Source organism: Canis lupus, chromosome 9 (assembly GCF_048164855.1).
Source record: "Canis lupus baileyi chromosome 9, mCanLup2.hap1, whole genome shotgun sequence".
Lineage (NCBI taxonomy): Eukaryota > Metazoa > Chordata > Mammalia > Carnivora > Canidae > Canis > Canis lupus.
In genome coordinates, this window is record NC_132846.1 from 48,112,240 (window position 1) to 48,134,668 (window position 22,429).

General features: G+C 37.1%; 1 protein-coding gene and 1 pseudogene across 20 annotated transcripts in view; one reads left to right on the forward strand and one right to left on the reverse strand.

The window, feature by feature from the left end:
• The window catches only part of NUMB (NUMB endocytic adaptor protein), a 162,650-nt gene that overhangs the window by 18,845 nt on the left and 121,376 nt on the right, over positions 1-22,429 (reverse strand). For 14 of the 20 annotated variants that reach the window (XM_072839222.1, XM_072839210.1, XM_072839213.1 and 11 more), the window contains one exon: positions 19,625-19,657. The exons of the other annotated variants lie outside the window; for them this stretch is intronic. In XM_072839222.1, coding sequence (XP_072695323.1) covers positions 19,625-19,657 — 33 coding nt within the window. The remainder of the gene's footprint in view (positions 1-19,624; positions 19,658-22,429) is intronic. 20 annotated transcript variants of the gene reach the window in all.
• LOC140640617 (akirin-1 pseudogene) lies at positions 1,241-4,165 on the forward strand (annotated as a pseudogene).

Consider the following 22,429-nt stretch of genomic DNA (forward strand, 5'->3'; position numbering starts at 1 on the left):
AGGCCTAGTCATGGAGGGCCTTGTGTGCTTGCTGAAGAATTCTGTCTTAATTCTGTGGGTAATTAGGAACTACTGACTGAATTTTTTTTTTTTTTTTTTTTTTTTTGCTGACTGAATTTTTTTTTTTAATTTTTATTTATTTATGATAGTCATACAGAGAGAGAGAGAGAGAGAGAGAGAGGCAGAGACATAGGCAGAGGGAGAAGCAGGCTCCATGCACCGGGAGCCCGACGTGGGATTCGATCCCGGGTCTCCAGGATCGCGCCCTGGGCCAAAGGCAGGCGCCAAACCGCTGCGCCACCCAGGGATCCCTGCTGACTGAATTTTTAAATGCATTTTTAAAATATCACTGTGGCAGTAGTGTAGATGGGTTGGAAAGAGACTGACGGGAGGCAGAAAGACCATAATAGATTCCAGATGACAAAAAATGAGGATTAAGCTCTCTTCATTGAGACAGGGATAGAGGTGAGAAAGTTATTATTTATTTATATTAAAAAAATATTCTATTTAAATTCAGTTTGCCAACATAGAGTATAACACCCAGTGCTCAGAGATGAGAAAGTTTTAAATGGAAAATAAAAGGGAAAAGTTGGAAGATGACTCTCAGGTTCCTGACTTGGGTAATTAGGTAAAGACAGTACCACACACTAAGAACAGAAGAGATGCAAAAGCAAGTGTGAGTGGGGAAGAATAGGATTTCCATTTTAGACAAGCCAAGTTTGGGATGCCTATGCAATATTCAGGGGATATATAACAGGCAACTGGATACATAGATCTGTAGAGAACTCTAAGATGGAATTTTAGTTTTGGAAAATACCAATCCTGGGAATAATAAGAGGGCCAAGGACAGGAAAGAAAATCAATAAATAACTGAGAGAAGATGAGTCTTTGAAATATCATAAAAGGAATAACCAGAAGGACAGAAAAAGAGACACTAAGGCTACTGAAACTAAGGGAAAGGATTTCAAAAAATAGTGGGGAGTCCAAAATGTCAAATGTTGCAAAGTTATCAAGCAAGAAAAGATGTGAAAAGTGTCTATTGGATTTAGCAGCCAAGAAGATGTGGTAGAGTGACAAAGGTACTTGTAATGGTTAATTATATGTGACAAATTGGCTAGGCTACGATTGCACAGTTGTTTGTTATCAAAGAGTAGTCTAGATATTGCTTTGAACATATTTTGTAGATGTGATTAACATTTACAATCAGTTGAGTTTAGGTAAAGGAGATTACCTTGATATCATGGGTAGGCTTCGTCCAATCAGTTGAAGACATTAAGGGTTAAAAACAGGTTTCCCTGAGGGATCCCTGGGTGGCGCACCGGTTTGGCGCCTGCCTTTGGCCCAGGGCGGGATCCTGGAGACCCGGGATCGAATCCCACATCAGGCTCCCGGTGCATGGAGCCTGCTTCTCCCTCTGCCTGTGTCTCTCTGCCTCTCTCTCTCTCTGTGACTATCATGAATAAATAAATAAAATCTTTAAAAAAAAAAACAGTTTCCCTGAGAAGAAATTCTGCCTCAAGTCTCTAGAGATTTCAGACTTGCCAGCCCCAATAATCGCATGAGCCAATTCTTAAGTCCCTCCTTTCCATATGTATTGACAGATATCTAAATATATACATATACATGTGTGTGTGTATACGCATAAAGAGAGAGAGAAACAGATGGTGGTTCTGTTTCTCTGGAGGTCCTGACTAATACAGAAGTGGAAGTCAGAGTAGGATGAGTTGAAAAGTAGAAGACAAGAAGAGTCTATGAATATTAAATACCCTCTTTAAAAAAGCTTTCCTAAGCTTTTGCACAGCAAAGGAAACCACCAACAAAATGAAAAAAGGCAACCTACTAAATGGGAGAAATATTTGCAAATGATGTATCTGAGAAGGAGGTAATATCCAAAATACAGAAAAGAATTTACACAACCCAACACCCAACATAATCTGATTAGAAATGAGCTGAGGACCTGAATAGACACTTTTCCAAAGAAGACAAACAGGTGGTCAAAAGATACATGAAAAGATGCTCCACATCACTAAATTATCAGGGAGATGCAAATCAAAACCACAATGAGAGGGGTGCCTGAGAGTTCCTCAAAAAATTAAAAATAGAACAACCATATGATCTACCAATTCCACTACTGGTTATTTACCCAAAGAAAACGAAAACACTAATTCAAAAAGATATATGCACCCCTATGTTTTTGAAGCATTAATTATAATAGCCAAAATGCAGAAGCACCCCAACAATCCATCAATAGATGAACAGATAAAGAAGAGGTGAGAAGCACACACACACACAATGTAATATTACCCAGCCATAAAAAAGAATGAGATCTTGTCATTTGTGACAACATGGATGGACCTACAGGGTATTACGCTAAGTGAAATAAGTCAGATAGAGAAAGTGAAATAAGTCAGATAGAGAAAGACAAATACTGCATGATTTCACTTATATGTAGAATTTAAAAAACAAAACAAACAACAGAAACAGATCCATAAATACAGAGTACAAACTGATGATTGACAAAGGAGAAAAGGGTGGGGGAATAGACCAAATGAGTGAAGGGGAGTGGGAGATGATGAAAGCTTTCAGTTATGGAATGAATGAGTCACAAGGGTAAAAGGTGCAGCAAAGGGAATAGAGTCAATGGTACTGTAACAGTGTAGTAACAGATGGTAGCTACATTTATGGTGAGCATAGTATAACATAGATACTTCTTGAACCATTGTGTTGTACACTGTACACCTAAAACTAATGTAACACTGAGTGTCAGCCATACTTCAATAAAACACAATTTAAAAGTTGAAAAAAAAATGTCAAAAATTAGGTGCTGGGACCCAGTATCGACACAGTAGTGGGTATCTTCACAGAAGAGGTGTGAGTGGGGCTCGGACAGCCAGTCACTTTTGGCTTTTGTACCCAGTCAGATGATTTGCCTTCAACCTTCAAAGCATTTCACTTGATCTTTTTTTTTTTTAAAGATTTTATTTTTAAGTAATCTCTACACCCAACGCGGGGCTCAAATCCACAACCCCAAGAGTCATATGCACTGCACTTCACTTGATCTTTATTTGTATTGGTCCAGACTCTCAAATCCAGAAAGTTTATAAGGCAGCTTTGACTAAAGATAACTTCAAGAAATTCACCTTTTTAAGACATGAAGAAATAGTATCACAAAGATTGTTACTTCAACAAATGGAGAATAAACTTGTAGATGAAAACAAAGAAAAGGCATCTCAGATGCAAGTAGTTGAGACTGCTTTTATTGAGTGCCACTGAGGGCATATTTTACTAAACTGCTGCTCCAGGTATTTTTGTTTGGAAAAATCTATCACAATAGGGCACAGCTGTTTATTGGAAGAGCAGAAAAGAAAGATATGCTTGTCGTGCAGGGCGACGTTGAAGCAGCCCATGGAGTTCGAGGCGGCGCTGCTGAGCCCGGGTTCCCCGAAGCGGCGGCGCTGTGCCCCGCTGCCGGGCCCCACTCCGGGCCTCAGGCCCCCGGACGCAGACCCCGCCGCTGGCTCTGCTGCAGCCCGCCCCGCCCGACAGCGAGCGGCGCCTTCCGACCCCGGAACAAATCTTTCAGAACATAAAACAAGAATATAGTCGTCATCAGAGGTGGAGACACTTAGAAGTTGTGCTTAATCAGAGTGAAGCTTGTACTTCATAAAGTCAGCCTCATTCCTCAGCATTCACAGCACCTAGTTCTCCAGGTTCCTCCTGGATGAAGAAGGACCAGCCCACCTTTACCCTCCGACAAGTTGGAATAATATGTGAGCGTCTCTTAAAAGACTACAGATAAAATTCGGGAGGAGTATGAGCAAATCCTCAATATCAAACTACCAGAACAATATGAATCTTTTGTGAAATTCACACATGATCAGATTATGCGACGATACGGGACAAGGCCAACAAGCTACGTGTCCTGAAGCTTTCTTGCATATCTGGGTACCAGGTTTGACCTCAAGAGATGGCTGCTGTACACTTTTTGCAACTGGTTTGATATCACATTTCAGTGCCAACTTTGCATCCTGAGAACACTTAAACGTTTCTGCAGGTCCATTTTATACAACTTGAAAGACCTTAAAACTTTCTGGTTGCCACAAGCATATCTTTCTTTTCTGCTCATCCAATAAACAGACTGCTTTTAAAAGGAAACTTAAGAGGGCACCTGGGTGGCTCGGTGGTTGAACATCTGCCTTTGGCTCAGGTCATGATCCCGGGGTTCAGGGATTGAGTCCCGCATTAGACTTCCTACGGGAAGCCTACTTCTCCCTTTGCCTATGTCTCTGCCTCTTTCTCTGTGTCACTCATGAATAAATAAGTAAAATCTTAAAAATAAATAAATAAAAGGAACTTTAGTCTTTTAAAAGATACAAAAGCAACAGAGAAGTCTTTACAGACCCAGATTCACCCAACTCCACCACCAAAGCTGGTTTCTCTTGAGACTCTTTACTGGGCATCAAAAGAATATATTCTCAAATGGGAACAGTTTCTTTTAGGACATGCACCATATCCTATTGGTGTTGAAAATGAAGCAGAAAGTACTATTCAAAATGAGATGCAGTGATAACTTCTTCACATAGTCTTTGAAAAAAACCTGTTTAGTACAGCTGAATATTAAAGAATATGCAGGTCATTTCAGGAACTTTATTTTTTATTTTTATTTTTTTATTTTTATTTATTTATGATAGTCACACAGAGAGAAAGAGAGAGGCAGAGACACAGGCAGAGGGAGAAGCAGGCTCCATGCACCGGGAGCCCGATGTGGGATTCGATCCTAGGTCTCCAGGATCGTGCCCTGGGCCAAAGGCAGGCGCTAAACCGCTGCGCCACCCAGGGATCCCATTTCAGGAACTTTAGGAATAAATGTGCTCATATTGTCCCATTACCTCCTCAATAACAATGAAGATATGAGAATATACTAAGTCTCGGGTTAGCATTTCGAGACCTGCTACTACTTCATGGTCACGAATTTGCTTTCTTTCAAACTGATGGAAATGTTAAGATCTAACATTGAAAGGGGGACTGTGTATTTAATAAGTCACTAGTGAAAAAATATGGTAACAAATATGTTTTTCTACAAAAAGAAGGAGAGCTATAGGGCAATGAAGGACAGGCAGAGGATCAAAGGAGATCTTTAAGGATTAGGATAAACTAGCATGATATACTAGAAACAGAATGGTCTTTGGTATAAGATCAGTGCCACTATTCATTATTCATAAGCTAAGCAAATTATGGAGCCCTCTGAGCTTCCATTTCTTCATCTGTAAAGTATGTGTAGGATTGGTAAAAGGATCAGAGATACATAAGTACTTGAAATTAAAAGAGGGTAATAAGTAATTGGTAGCCACTTATCATCATTAGTAACCTCAGAGAACTTCTCTCAACAGTGAAGCTTCTTGAAAGATACACACTTTCAACAACTACAGATCATGTACATATGATGAATGAGAAAAGCCAGTGGAAAGATGGACACTGAAAGCCCAAGAAAGACCAAGTCCTCTAGGAGGTGGGATGGGATAGGACGGAGCTACAATACAAGTTTTAGACAGGAAGACAAGATGTCCCTTCCATGAAGTGGATGATGGAGTAAAGGTGAATAAAATGAAGATAGATTAGTAAAGAAGATATTGGCAAGTCGAGGAAGTTCACTCTGGAGAGCCATAAATTTTATCTGTGAAGGAGAGGAGATTGCTTGCTTTACTTTGCAGAATGAGATGGTAAAGACTTCTTTGTTTTTGTTTTTATTGAAGTTTGATTTGCCGACACATAGTATAACACCCAGTGCTCATCCCATCAAGCGCCCTCCTCAGTGGTCACCCACTTACCCCAACCCCCTGCCCACCTCCTCTTCTGCAACCCTTTGTTCCTTTCCCAGAGTTAGGAGTCTCTCATGGTTTGTCTCCCTAATTTTTCTCACTCAGTTCCCCTCCTTTCCTTTATAATCCCTTTCACTATTTCTTATATTCTCTGTATGAGTGAAACCATATGATGATAAAGACTTCTAATAGCAGTATAGCAGCAGAGCATAGTAACTCAGAGCATAAACTCTGGAACCAGGCTACTGTATGGGTTTGAATTCTGGTTCTGTCACTTACTTGTATAACCAAGGGCAAATTATTTCTCTATGCTTCAATATCTATACCTATATAATGATGTTAATTTCACATACCTCATGGGATTTTTTTTTTAATTTTATTTATTTATTTATGATGGTCACAGAGAGAGAGAGAGAGGCAGAGACACAGGCAGAGGGAGAAGCAGGCTCCATGCACCGGGAGCCCGATGTGGGATTCGATCCTGGGTCTCCAGGATCGCGCCCTGGGTCAAAGGCAGGCGCCAAACCGCTGCGCCACCCAGGGATCCCACCTCATGGGATTATTATGAGAATGAAATAAATTGATACACGTAAAAGATTTAGAACTAGGGTGATTATATAATTTACTGTCCAAACTGGAGCCCTTTTTTTTTTTAATTTATTTTTTATTGGTGTTCAATTTACTAACATACAGAATAACCCCCAGTGCCCGTCACCCATTCACTCCCACCCCCCGCCCTCCTCCCCTTCTACCACCCCTAGTTCGTTTCCCAGAGTTAGCAGTCTTTACGTTCTGTCTCCCTTTCTGATATTTCCCACACATTTCTTCTCCCTTCCCTTATATTCCCTTTCACTATTATTTATATTCCCCAAATGAATGAGAACATATAATGTTTGTCCTTCTCCGACTGACTTACTTCACTCAGCATAATACCCCTGGAGCCCTTTTGAAAGTGGACGGGGGCACTATTAAACCCAGAAACAAGTGTTATACTGGGACTGTTTCAGACAAATTGGGACTGCAGTTACCTCACTACCAACAGTTAAAACCCATATTTAATCAACTCTTCTGTAGCATTTTGTATTTTGATAGAAGGTAAGCTTCATGAGGGCAGGGGTTTTTCCATCTTTATTATTCACTGCTGTAGCCTTGGAGCTTAGAACAATGCTCGGCACAGCATAAGAGTTTAAGAAATATTTCCTGAAAAAATAAATTTGCTAAATATCTATCATAGGGAATGGGAGACAGTTGATCAGTGAAACAGACTGCCAAATGGCACTGAAAATTCTGTGTAAGGAATTGAAATGTACATCTTTATCAATCCACTCATTGTGCAATTATTGCCTGCAGTGTTTAGCTTCTGAGGCAACAGACAGGACTGCTTCTAGGTTGGGAGACTGTCAGTAGAAAAAAAAAAATATCAAAGATTACTTGACTGATTGATTTAAAGAAGTTTTTATTTAAGTAATCCCTACAGCTAATGTGGGGCTCAACTCATGACCCCGAGATCAAGAGTCACAAACCCCAATGACTGAGCCAGCCAGGTGCTCTTCAAAGGTTTTTCTGAATAGGATTGTTCCTCATTTAGTCTCCTTACTCTATATAGCAAAATATAACAGTTTTTTGGCCCAATTATACTGTTACAAAAACATCTCTGCTTTTTGAGGTATGTAACAAATTTTATGGTGTGGTACTAATGTATCACCAAGGCATTGTATTTGTCATATTTCATCACCTTTGATTTTCTAAATAGGGGAAGAAAACAGATAATATGAATCCTTCTTGCATTTGTTCCTACTTTGGGTACTGATTCTTGGATGTCATGACAGTCTGCCACAATATAGTTACTTCAGTCAGGTATTGAGATATTAACACTTAAAGATACCTGTAGCTGAATTTAAGTTCAGACTTCATCATACAAATTCTATAGTAGCAATGCTCCTGTAGTATTTGTGCACTTTACAGTCTTCCATTCTACTTATATAAACTAAGATTCCTAAGCACTTTTCAGAAAATGATAAAAATTTTTGCTTTTGTTTGCCTTAAAACAATTTATTTAAGCCAATATCCTAGGAAATAAGGTCAAAGTTAGCTAACAGAAAGACTAAAATACAAAGATAACCCAGAGTAAGTATGAAATATAGAATTTAGGTACAAATTAGTAACACAAACACCCCTTTACCAAAAAAGACTACATATTACTTCAGAAACTAATAAAAATGTAGTAGCTAGGGTACTGTAGATGTGAGATATGAAGAATTATTTCATCATTTGTTCCAATACTTTCAATTTTAAAAACAGTTTCACTATTCACAATGACTAGTCAATTATGAAAAACAGTTTTACAACAAAAAGAAAATTGTTTATTCTCCAAGAAAAGAGCATGGGTTTAACATGGAAAGGACTTCAGTAACTTCAAATTTAAACTGGTAAAATGTGAGAAGGATCAGGCTAACCTATGAGTGAAAGATGACAAGCGTCAAGTATAATTGAGCTAGTAACCACTCAACTCTATATATCCAACTTAGAATTTTAAAATTAACATTTGCCATAAACATCTTTTATTATGAGCAGATATAAACCAATATATAAATTAAACAGGCTCCGACACTGGAGAAAATGTGAGTAGGTAGTGAATCTATTACAAATTACTGAATTAGGAAACCTTTACTGCAAGTAAGAGGAATGCACAGGTAATCTTCAAATGAAAACGCCAGTGAAGAAACACAAAATGCTTGCAAAAATGACAGAGAAATAGTAGGTTCAGTTCAGTAGACTTGAAAGATCACTTTCTCCTAAGTATTTGAGGTACTCACAATAAAAGGCAATTGAAATAACTAATTACAATAAAGAACTGTTATCTACCTACTTACCTATCCCCAGAAGGTTTTTTTTTTTTTTTTTTTTTCCCAGAAGGTTTTTTAAGTAGATCCCATTCAAAAAAAGAAAAAGGATTATGATCACATGTTAGTGATATTCTTGGTAGGCAGATCCTTACAGATGCTCTTCTATTTTACATATTGGTATTATCCAGGGAAGTACTTCAGATTTACCGTTGGAGAAATAAGTTTTTAAACTGTTTATTTTTAAAAAGATTATTTATTCATGAGAGACAGAGAGAGGCAGAGACACATGCAGAGGAAGAAGCAGACTCCCTGGAGGGAGCCTGATGCAGGACTTGATCCCAGGATTCCAGGATCACGCCCTGAGCCAAAGGCAGACACTCAACCACTGAGCCACCCAGGCGTCCTGTTTTTAAACTGTTTAAATCAGAGATTGGCAAACTTTGTCTTTTTCTTTTTTGTTAAGATTTTATTTATTTATTCATGAGAGACACACAGAGAGAGGCAGAGACACACAGGCAGAGAGGCAGAGACACACAGGCAGAGGGAGAAGCAGGCTCCATGCAGGGAGCTCGATGCGGGACTCGATCCCAGGACTCCAGGATCACGCCCTGAGTCGAAGGCAGACACTCAACCACTGAGCCACCCAGGTGTCCCTGGCAAACTTTTTCTATGAGGGATCAGATGTCAAATATTTACAGCTTTGTAGGTTATAGAGTCTATGTCACAACTACTCAACTCTGCCATCGTAGCACAATAGCTACAGACAACATAAAAACAAATAGACATAGCTTTGTTCCAATAAAGGTTTATTTACAAAAACAGTGGGCCATAGTTTGCCAATCTCTCACGTAAATCTTCTAATTCCTGGAAAGTGATCACTAATGAAATCTTTTTGGAAAGACAATTCATTATATTGAAATAGTAGACTCATTTAGAATTATGTCCCTGAATCAATCTTTCTCTTTCCTTTTCTTTTTAAACAAATGTGGCTATATGTTATCTATTGTTTTATTTTTTAAAGATTTATTTATTTATTCATGAAAGTCACACACACACACAGAGGCAGAGACACAGGCAGAGGGAGAAGCAGGCTCCCCACAGGGAGCCCCATGTAGGACTCAATCCCAGATCCCGAATCACACTCTTCAGCCGAAGGCAGACACTCAACCACTGAGCGATCCAGGTGTCCCACTATCTATTGTTTTAAACTGCAACTCAGGGGTGCCTGGATGGCTCAGTCAGTTAAGCATCTGACCCTTAATTTCTGGTCAGGTCATGATCTCAAGGTTGTGAGATCAAGCCCTGCATCAGGCTCTGTGATGTGCTTAAGATTCTCTCTCTCCCTCCCCTTCCTAAAAATTAATTAATTAAGAAATTAATAAAAAAATAAAATAAATTGCAACTTAGATCTCAGTGCTAACTCCAAAGTTCTAACTCCAAAGATCTCCAAGATCACCATGAAATAAAAATGTGCAATTAATCAACAAATAGAAGTGATATTTGAGAGCAAGATAATTGTACTGGGCATATGAAGATAAGAGCAAAAAGGTGAAGCAGCTGTTAAGCAAAGAAATGCTATAAAGACACATGGGAAACATAATATGGCATAACTACAAAATGTTAAGAAGTAACTGCAGCAAACAGACCAATTTGGGCAGGAGTGACAGAACTACTCTTTCTGAACAACAGTGATTTGCCATTCTATTGTGCAAAGTTCTTTCTCTACAAACCAAAATGAAATTCAAGTATATCCAATGTGTAAAGAATCACTAGTCAGTCTTTCTGTCACATCTATACACAGAAATAGCCCAGTCATTACAGAGTAATGACACACTAACAGGCAACATGGTGTGCCTTGCTATTACAAGGTAATGAATTCTCAGTGAATGCCCCACTAAGAAGGGGGCTTTTGAACAAAGAATGGAAAGAGATGAAAAAGTGAGCCATACATATATCTAGATGATGTGTGCTCCAAACTAGAAGTTATAGCAAGTGCAAAGGTCCTGAGACAGAAGCATACCAGGTGTGCTCAAGGAGGCTAGTGTGGCTGAAACTAAGGAAGCAAGAATAGGAGAAGATAGGAAAAGGGACAGAGAGAATTAATGTACAAATGGCCTATAAGGCCAAAAGACTTTGGCTTTTATTATGAGTAAGGCAGGAAGCTACTGGAGGATCTGGAGCAGTGGAGAAACACAATCAGCCCTCTGTCTTAAAAAGATCACTCAGACTGATATCCTGAGAACAGATGGTAGGGAGGACAACAATGAAAGCAGGGGAAGTAGAACATTGCTGCAATGACTCGGATGAGAGAAGATGGCCTGGGCCAGGGTAGCAGTGTGGCGGTAGTGAGACAGGAACTCTTGATGGAATGGATATAGGGTATAACAGAAAGAAAGGAGTCAAGATTAGATCTTAGATTTTTGACTAGAGCATAGGTATAGAGTTGCTGTATACTGAGATGGGGAAGAGTTTGGGAGGGACAGATTAGGAATTTCTTTTCTTTTCTTTTTTTTAAGATTTTTATTTATTTATTCATGAGAGACAGAGAGAGGCAGAGACACAGGCAGAGGGAGAAACAGGCTCCCTGCAGAGAGCCTGACGTGGGACTCGATCCCAGGACCCCGGGATCATTCCCTGGGCTGAAGACAGGCTCTTAACCGCTGAGCCACCCAGGCATCCCATGAGCCACCCAGGCGTCCTGGAATTTCCTTTGTGATGTGTGAGTTGCCTGGTGTACTGTTTAATGATGATGATGATGATGGTGATAACAATACCTAATACTTAGCCACTGCAGCAGGCTGTTTTGTAAACTTTGCTTATATTTATTATTTAATCTTCATAGCAATCACATGAGGTTGGAATTAGTATTATCCTTTTTTTATAGATGGGGAAACTGAGGTACAGAATAGTTAAAAGGGTTAAATAGTTAAGAGTTTTAAGAGAATAGTCAAAAACCTTTCCAAAGGTCACAAAGCTAGTAGGTGGCCAAACCAAGATTAAATGCAAGCACCTGAGTCCCTAGTGCCCTTAACCCCTATGTTATACTGCTTCTATGATGGAAATAACACTATGGAGTTCAGAGGAGATGTCTGAAGATACAAGTTTCAGTCATCAGCATAGAGATGGTATTTAAATCTATGACACTGGAAGAGATTATCAAGGGACAGGTATAGGTAGAGAAGAGTCCACAGACTGGGAAGTAGGCAGCAACACGAGGAAAAGCCAAGATCATGATCCCTGAACTCCAAATGAACAGTGTTTTACAGCAGGGGAGGAACAGACTATGACAAATCTGCTAATAGGTCAGGTATGTTGGTAGGTAGGATCTTGGAATACCAATACAGAAGAAAACTTGCTAAGAACAGCTTCAGTAGAGTGGGGAGGGTAAAAGCCTGATTAAATAGGTTTAAGGGAGAAAAGGAGAGCAGAAACTGAAGGCACCAAGAAGAAACTTTTTTTTTTTTTAATGAAGATTTGTTTTGATCCACTACAGAAAGAAAAACTGATATGGAAGAGTGTGGGGAGCACTGCTTGAATAAGTAAAAGCTAGAATAATAAGAATCTAGTGGAGGAGTTAGCCTCATCTGGGAGCACAGTTAATCCCTTGGATAGGAGGGAAAATAGAGTATATGGGCACAGAGTAGGGAGGTGAGTAGATGTGGTGGTGGCACATGCAAGAATTTTCTTCTGATTGATTCTATTTTTTCAGTGAAGTAGGAAGCAAGGTCATCAGCCAAAAGAGAGAACAGAGTAAGGAATTCTGGGGGCTTAAGGAAAAAGGAGGTGTCAAATAGTTATCTAAAAATGAGATAGTAAATGAGCTAAAAAAAAGTGAAGACTGTCTTGCTCATCTTTATATTTGGATAGCCAAGCACAGTCCCTAGTATGTCTTAGACACTATGACTTGAGCTTAAGAACCACTGTGTTTTTTGCTTTTTTAAAGATTTGAGAGAGAGAAAGAGAGAGAGCATGTGCACACGAGCAGGAGAGGCAGAGGGGGAGAGAGATGGAGAGAATCTCAAGCAGGCTCCGCACTGAGCATGGAGCCCCATGCAGGGTTCAATCTCAGGACCCCAAGATCACGACCCCTGAGCTGTAACCAAGAGTCGATTACTTAACCAACTACATCACCCAGGCTCCCTTAGAACCAGTGTTTTTATTAATACAAAGATTTAAAAAAACTCCAAAAGTTAATGAATTTTTTTTAACTAGAAAAGGTCAGTGACCAACGCATTTCACATGCTAGTTGATCATGTTACAGGAAATAATGAAACCAAGGATGACTAGAAATCTTCTGATAACTCTTGAGATTGTCTTTTTTTCTTCAGAAAGGTTATAATGCACTTCATTATACTTCATTATTCATTTTTTTGGGAAAAAAACCCAAATCATAAAAGATATATCTAATAACATACAAAAAGGTAAAATGTATAGAGAAAAGGCCATAGGAATTTAAAAAACAGGCAGATAAGGAAAGAGGCAGCAGATAGTCCCTTACTTTTTTTCTTTCTTTTTTTTTTTTTTTTTTTAAGTAGGCTCCACACCAAGTATGGAGCCCAGTGTAGGGCCTGAATTCATGACCCTGAGATCAAGACCTGAGCTGAGATCAACACCTGGATGCTTACCCAACTGAGCCACCCAGCTGCCCCCATTGCCTCACTTTAAAGAAAATGATCCAGAATGAAGATAAGCATTAAGTATGATTTGTTATAGAGGAGAAAATCTGGGAAATCTAAAATAGAATGCAGATGTTGAGTATACATACTTAAGAGTAGTTATAAATACCACACAATGTTCATTCTTGAGAATTAGGTAAAAACAACATAACAACATATTACTTTTCAACCATGGTTAGGATGACTGGGTGGCTCAGCAGTTGAGTGTCTGCCTTTGGCTCAGGGCATGATCCCAGAGCACGGGATCGAGTCCCACACTGGGCTCCCTGCATGGAGCCTGCTTCTCCCTCTGCCTGTGTCTCTGCCTCTCTCTCTCTCTCTCTGTGTCTCTCATGAATAAATAAAATCTTTAAAAAAATAAAACATAAAACCATGTATTCACGGGATCCCTGGGTGGCGCAGTGGTTTGGCACCTGCCTTTGGCCCAGGGCGCGATCCTGGAGACCTGGGATCGAGTCCCACATCGGGCTCCCGGTGCATGGAGCCTGCTTCTCCCTCTGCCTATGTCTCTGCCTCTCTCTCTGTGACTATCATAAATAAATAAAAATTAAAAAAAAAACATGTATTCTCCAAAATATAATAATTTCTAATTATGCCAGTTAACAATTGAAAAACCATAAGAACATGAGAAAAAATATGTTTGGTGGTATATTAACAGGATCTGCTAGAACAGATGTAATATTTTTGTGATTTTTTATACAGTGAGAACTGCCCCCCACCCCAATTCAAAGTGACATAATAGTCCAGGGAGGAGTTTAGAAACTCAAATGCCTACAGGATTAACAGCAGGTAACAAAAGGAGTAAAGCAGGCTGACTCTAAGCATGATAGGGAGTTGCAGGGATTGTGGCAAACAGGCAAACAAAAGGTACAGTGGCTACTTAGCTCAAGCCACTGTTGCCACATAGAAGGCATTCCATTTTGTCAGATCTTCCAATTCTTAAGATAGATATTCTAGTTTTTATGCAAAAACTTTCCAGTGTTTGAAATTTTGGCAACTAATTCAAGTTTATAAATGGTGCACAGGGCATACAAAGCATATTTGTGGGAAGCATTAAGGCCCATAAGCTATTTAGTGTATTTATGAAAGACAGACCATAAAATATGGAGTAGGAGAAAACTCTGTACCAACTTTCAGAAAACCTTGGTTTCAGGGTAGGCACTGCCCTTTAGTACTAAACTAGGTGACCTCTTCGAGCTTGTTTATTCATCTGTAAAATGTAGTTTCATGAACTATCCTAATTCACTGAGTGGTTGTGAGTAGCAGATTAGAAAGTAGGTCAAAGCATATCATAACTATAAAGCTCTATGTAAATATAAGCAAATAGCTGTGAGATAATGGAAGGTATTTTTTGGTCTCTGCCCCTGGTTCTGGGCACAGAGCTTCTGAAACCCTTGTAGTTTCCTAATTTCCCAAGTGATAAGAGCACTGAAAGCATCTCTTATTCTAGTATTTGGTCTTTGATTCCAACCCTGACACAGTGCTCCTAAAATCCTTGTAAATTCCTTAGTGATAAGAACACTTGAGAGGTAACTCTGAGTAGGCTCCTATAAAAGGGCTGGTTACCAGAAAGAATAAGCCATTAGAAGCTTGGAATTTTTAGCTCCATCTCATACCTCATCCTCCAGAGAGGGAGAGGAGCTAGAAATGGAATTAAGAATTGGTCATGCCTATGTGAGGAAGTCTCCATAAAACCCTAATTGTCCAAGGTTCAGAGAGCTTCCAGGTTGGAAAACACACTACACCAGGAGTCATACTCCATCTCCAAGGGACAGAAGCTCCTGTGCTTGGAACCTTCCCAGACCTCACCCTATGTAGCTCTTGGTCTGGCTGTTCTTCTGTTTCCATTATTATATCTTTTAAATAATCTAATAAATAATATATTTCCTTAAATTCTGCGAGCTGCTCTAGCAAATTAAACCTGAAGAGGGGGTTGTGGGAACCTCTGATTTGTAGCCAAACCAGACAGAAGTTATAGGTAATCTGGAGACCTATTACTTGTGATTGGCATCTGAAGTAGGGTGGGAGCAGTCTTATGGGACTGAATCCTTAACCCATGGGATCAGACACTATCTTCAGGCAGACAGCGTTAGTATTGAGTTAAATTGCTGGGTAACTAGCTGATGTTGCAAAAAATTGATTGGTGTACGGGAAAAAAAATCTCTAAGCCTTTGGAGTCCAGAAACAAAGTATTTTGCAGGAGTATTAAAGGAAACACACAGAAGAACTCACAGGAAGTAGACTGAACTGAGTTTTTCTAATATGATGGCTTTAAAAAGAGACCTAATAGGGTAGCCTAAGAACATTTCATATCTTTGTATTCAGTCAGTTCCTGATAAAATGGTAATATAGACTACTTAGCTCATGGAGTTCCTCAAATATATTAAAATTATAAAATCTTTTTCAAATGTTAAGTGCCATGTAATTATAATTACTTGGTTAATCAAGTTATTTGCTTGGTATGGCCAAAAACACTAATGAAGCTGTATACAGTACTTCCTAAAAAGCTGAGTACATTCTTGGCTCTCCTAACAACAGTGAACAATTTAATGTAGCTAGTTTGGGAAAAGTTATTTCAAAGTGTCAGGGTTTTTTCCTTCTGTTTTAAGATGTGTGTTAAGCTTACAATGGGCTAATAACACAGTACTGTAACAGATTCAGGTTTATCTGTTCACTATTGAGCACTACTCCTATTAACTGGTGATGCAGGAATAGAGAAATGACTGGTTGTTCAGGTTAAGGAACAACTTAGGAAGGAGATGAAGCAGTTCTCCTGGCCATGATTTATAAATTCAGATTCAGTGCTAATAATCCTTCTGTCTACCTACAATCACGCAAATGGGTTTGATTGGAAACACCTCTTGATAACTGTTGTTCTCTTTATCTTGGACCATTAAACCATACAAGACATGAAGGCTAAGAAAGTATCAAAATTTATGAAAAACTATACTGGATTAAAAACTTCCTATTCAATAGTTAATAATATTGTAGAAACTTTGTATGGTTACAGATGGTAAGTAACACTTATCATAGTGTCTCATAATTAATTAGAAAATCACTATCTTGTATGCCTAAAACTAACAATATTATATGTCAACTATACTTTAATTAAAAAAATAAACAAATTCCCTATCATATACTGTCCAGTGAGATTCTTCATTTTCAGCTCTCATTAAACCACAATTGACTTGGCAAACTTGACAAACCAAGTCTCTTTCATCAGCCTATTTCTAGTAGATTAATGTGGAAGTGAGCTGAATGATAGCAATTTGAAAGATTTAAAAGGCTCTATTAAAAAAAAAAGTTTTTCCAAAAAATAAATAAAAGTTTTTCATTTAAAAGCACATTTCTGGGACACCTAGGTGGCTCAGCAGTTGAGCACCTGCCTTTGACTCAGGGGGTGATCCCATGGTCCCGGGATCAAGTCCCACATTGGGCTCCCTGCATGGAGCCTGCTTCTCCCTCTGCCTATGTCTCTGCCTCTCCGTATCTCTCATGAATAAATAAATAAATAAAATCTTAAAAAAAATAAAAACACATTTCTGGTAAGATTATGGATAATGTTTTTTCCTTGTTGGTTTTCCACTCTTTAAATGACTTAACTATACTTTAAAAAAAAAATTGTATATTAAAATAAAATCACCCTGCCATAAAAAGAATTCTCCCCTTAATAACAAAAGAATTCTGAAAACCACATTTGTTCATAGATGCTGTTATGAGGTTGTTTAGCAACCTTTTCCCCCTTTTTTAGAAGTTTTAATTTAAATTCCCCCAGTTAGTTAACATACAGTATAATATTAGTTTCAGGTCTACAAATTCAGGGATTCAATACAGCCACAAGACACCTGGTGCTCATCTGCTTAGCATCTTTTAAGGAAATCCTGTGAGACTAAAACTCAGTAGTATGATTTAAATATTCAATAAAATATTAGTTTAAACCACTAAAAAGGACTCTTTAAAGCCTTAATAAAAAAGTAAGTTGATTGAGAGGTAAAATCCAAAGTTAAATTATTACCTTCAAAGAAGAAAGGAAGTGAAATGTGTTTATAGGAAGTTATTTATTGGCATCTTTTAAGGTTAAATCTCTTATTTTTATTTTTTTTTAAGATTTTATTTTTAAGTAATCTATATACCTAGTGTGGGGCTCAAACCCATAGCCCCAAGATCAGGAGTTTCACATTCAGACAGAACTAGCCAGGCACCCTTAAGGTTCAATCTTTTAACTTTGTAACTAATGTGAAAACAGAGTGATTATGAAGCATAGTGATTAAAACTGTGGGCTCTGGGAATCAAATTATCTGGGTCCAAATTTTAGCTTCTACTAACTTACATCTGTGAATTTGGGCAGGTCACCTTTGTTAACATTAGTTTCCTCATTGTAAAACAGGGAGAATAATAAATTCAGTGGTATCTTAAAGATTGAGATGACTCCTAATTTTCCTTCTCATGCCATAAAATTCATGTTGTAAAATGCAGTGAAAACAGCCAACAAGCACAGTGTGACCCAGTTCAGCTACACTTGTAGGTGTAGCATGACTCCATTCTGTACAGCAATGAATATTGATATTTTGGGATTGATTTTGAAGTGAGAGCTACCTTTGTTCCCTAACAACATGTTGTAACTTTTTAATAAGTGTTATTTTAATATGTTTTTTTTCTATAAACAAAATCAGTATTTTCTACAACGTAGCCTTCTCTATACAAGGTCTACATAAGGTTGTTTTACTTAAGTAGACATATTAAAAACATCACTTGGAAGCTAGTTTAAATTGTATAATAATTATGGTGATATGAAACTGCTTTAAGAAATTCTCTTTGGAAAAGAATAAATATCTACAAAAAAACTTCCTTAACAATTGTAATGCCTATTTATATAGCTGACTCTTAAACACCACTGCACTGTGCAAATCCACTTATATGCAGTTTTTTTATACAGTACAGTATTATAAATGTATTTCTTAAGATTTTCTTAATAATATTTTCCTTTCTCTTATTTTAAGAATATATATATAATACACATAATATACAAAAATATGTGTTGATTGATTTTATGTTGTTGGTAAGGTCAACAGTAGGTTACTACAGTTAAGTTCTTGGGGAGTCAAAAAAATCATACAGGAATTTTTAACTTCAGGGAAAGTTGGAGGCCTTGACCCCTGGCATTGTTGAGGGTTAATTGTAATGATGCAAATGTTTATAGGATTAATTCTTTCTAGATATGGACCTGTTAATTTAACTCAAACCCAAAATGTCTATTAAGAAATTTTATTGTGATGTGTGGGTAAATTATATGATTTTCTATTTCAGATTGATAGCAGTGACTGAACGAAGCCATTCAATCTAAAATCTCTTCAAATATGTTTATAAACAAATTTATAGTATAAAGGTGATCTACATGAACATTTAATTTTTTTTTTACATGAACATTTAAAAACCAGCTACAACTAAAATATTTACTTGAGAAAAAAATGGAAACTATTCTTTAAAACAAATTTTTCAAAGTAACAAAACCATGTAGTAAAAAAACAATTATGATGGGATTTTTATATTCACATTAACTCTTAGTAATTTATATCCATGGCAGTAGTGTTTGGAAAGTTCCAGCCTAAATTATTTTGTAGCACTTACTCAAAATTAAATAATGATAAACTCTGACACAAAAATGTTAGTTACCTGTTTGTATATATATTCTTAATTCCAAGGAAATCTGAACATTCAATAATCATTACTTGAAAAGCATGTACAGAAGGAACATCCCACACAATGACAGATATTTGGTTGACTACTAATTAAGACAGTTCTTAGGTTAGCAGCCCAGGTTAAAAATGACAGAATCGTCAGAGATTTAGTTTATGTACTTTCACTCACTTCACCTGAAATTTAATTTAGATTGAAAAAAAGTACTAGCATTAAATGTAAAATGTGGGGTATATTAAATTTCCACTTGAACTTAATATTTCTTCCCATTTCTCTGCCAATATTGAGCACTAAGCAAAACCCACTTGTTAAAAATCCAACTAATATGCTAATATGCACAGCTTTGTAAGATCAAATTAAATTAAACACCTAGCTTTGAGGAAATAATACTTTACAACCTATTTGCTTTCTTTATTGGATTTCAGTATCAAAAGACGCACAATTAATATCATAGATAGCAACTTTCCAATTTATCAATTTTCATATATAGTCAAATCAATTCCTGTATTATAAAGAAACGAATGTCAGTGCTATACTAGGGGTGTAACTCCTTATAAAGCAAGCACGAATGTGGCATTAAACTTACTTTTCCAAAGAAGCCTTTGAAGAACTTCCTTTCCTGGAGGAACAGGGGGACAAGTCGAGCGCTATTATTGTATAGGCTAAATGTCCCAGGGTTTCACACCAATAAGCACATACAGAAGTTGGGTAAAGGGCAAAGTTGGAGAAGGGGAGGGAGTGAGAGTTTTAAAGAGTTATCCATACCAGGAGTGACAGGGAAAAAGGAAGGGTGCATGAAAATGCAGGAAAACATACTGTATGGCCTAAGAATCCATGGAAAGAGAAGAAATCAGAACCTGTACCCATGCAGAGCAACTAGTTAGTTTAGTATTCTCTATTTACTTTTGAAACAGAGATTATCCAAATTTGGCAGCAAAGAAAAAGATTAAGACATATTGATTTGGTGAGATTTGCATTTTAAATTTCCTAATAGTGAGTAGTAAATATATTTTTCAATTTCCATACACATTTTTTCTGTTTAAAAATCAGTGGTCAACTATATGGAAGTCATCAATTAAAAAGAATAGTTCACATTTGAATAACCACATAAAAAAATGCAACACATTAAATTATGAGTGTGCAACAAGAATCCTTGTCAGACTTTTTCTTACTGAATTCAGTAAGTAACTTAGAGAACTCCTACTTATCCATTGGGATCAATTTGCAAACATGTGTATGTGTGGGCTGATCAATTCCACAACAATCATGGGGAGATAATAGATATGTTCTATTCCAAACAGAGAATAAATCTTCTTTTTTAAAGAACACAGAGCTAATGCTTTCACTGCAGCTGGAAAAAAACAAATATATCTGAGAACCAAACATCTGTGGACCACAACTGAAATTTTAAAATTTTAAAAATAGTGTTTTCTTTTAAAATGCTACTGGTTTTAGAATTAAAAAAACTTGCATTGACAGTGATAAGTATACAATTCTAAACTATGTAGATAAAAGAGATATAGCTATTTATGGCTCCAGCACTAATTTTTAAGCTGAGAAACTTTAAGATCAGAATTTATGCGAAAGTAGATGGGTTCTAACCCAAGCTATTTTAACTTTACATTTCTTAACTCTGGTTGTTAAGCCTTTAATTTTCATAATCAGTTTTTAATGTTACATAAATGTCTAGAAAAAGACAACCGTACTGAAATTTTACTCTCTTAGACAATTTATAAACTCATTCGTTACTCTCAACACTGAAGTGTTTTCTACTTAAGTTTTGAAAATCACAAACAGCATCAAATATTTCCCCACAATGTTTTGAACTTAAGTTGGAAAAACAAAGTAATTCAGATAGTTATTGCAATAAGACTATAAGTTTATTTCTACTGCCAAATTTGGTGACCCTAGTTTTGTTAGACTGTGAATGACCATCAGCTTTTAAAGATGCAGCCCAAAGTTAAAGATTCACCATTCTTAAGGGATAGGAAGGTAAGGGAAAGAGATCTGTTAATATTTAATTCAGCTCCTAAAAAAGCTCTTGTTAAACATGTAGCTTGCCCTCTTTTCATAAAAGACCTCAGATGTTAATGAAAAAAGTTGACGTGCAAAATGCATTAAATGCATTAAAAGATAGTATTAGAGAATATTAGTATATTTAAAAAAACAAGTTATGATTCTTTTACCTGCTAAAACAAGAACATATATTAAAGCAAATATATCAAATAGTGAATAAAAAAACCAACATATTAGAAACTGTCAGTATAATGAAACTAGTCTAAAACCAAGACAGAGAGGGAGAGACATTTAGAGACAATGGGAAGAAAAGACCTTTTAAAAGGAAGGGCATCTTGGACCAGTGTCAAGCAAGATAACAAAAGGCCCAATATACTTTTTACAAAATAGACTGATAAATGACATTACTACTCACCCTGCAACTGACTATGTCATTAGAAGCACTAAAAATGGGCAATAGTTGTTTCTGTCATTTTATCACACACAATCCAAGTCTCAAGGTAGCTAAATTTGTGCACTTATGTCACAAAGTAAATGAGTTGTAAATAGCTGTAACTAACTTTATCATGCAAAGTAAAAAAGAATTTAAACATATTTATGCTCTGAGAAGCAGGTTTAAAACTCAATCTTTAAAAAAGATGATTTTGTTTAGTTATAATATCTTTTCATTTGAGAATATTAACTATGCAGGTAACTTCTAGTTGATCCCAGTTAAAGTGATCCTAAATTGTGAGGGACTACTTTGAGGATAAATAAAAACTATACTTGCAAATTATCCAACTTCCTCATTATTCACAAATTTAAAAAGCTCTAGAATGTCACAGTTTTAGTTCAAACATCACTCAAATGATAGGTTTAAGATGTTTGATTTGCTATTTAACTAGTACACCTGAGCTATATAATTCTTTAAATTTTAAAATTCTAGCAATCAAACTAGTGCCATAAACATGTTATTTCTTCTTTAATCTATAACCTTGTACACTTCTACATTTGCTTCCATTTATCTGAAGCTCTAAGAAAGAGACCTAGCTTTTGACAGATTACAGATGTGTTTGTTAGACGAATGTTTGGTGGGGGGTGGGGAGGCAACTAGAAATTTCGGCATAGTAAACATGAAAAGAAGACAAAAATTTCAAATGTTTGTGGACTAATATGGTCTGAGAAGAACAACATCCTGAAAACTTCCAACCTTCTGTAAGCTTCTCAGTATAAGCTTTAGAAAGAGTATTTATAGGAGGAAGTTTCATTGAGTATAATAAACAGGAAACTGTTCCCCAGTTACCCAAAAATTCAATCTTATTTTTTAAATACATGTTTACCCATGTGAAATTATACACAATACTTGCCCCAAGTCTCTTGGATAGGGTAGGTCTGA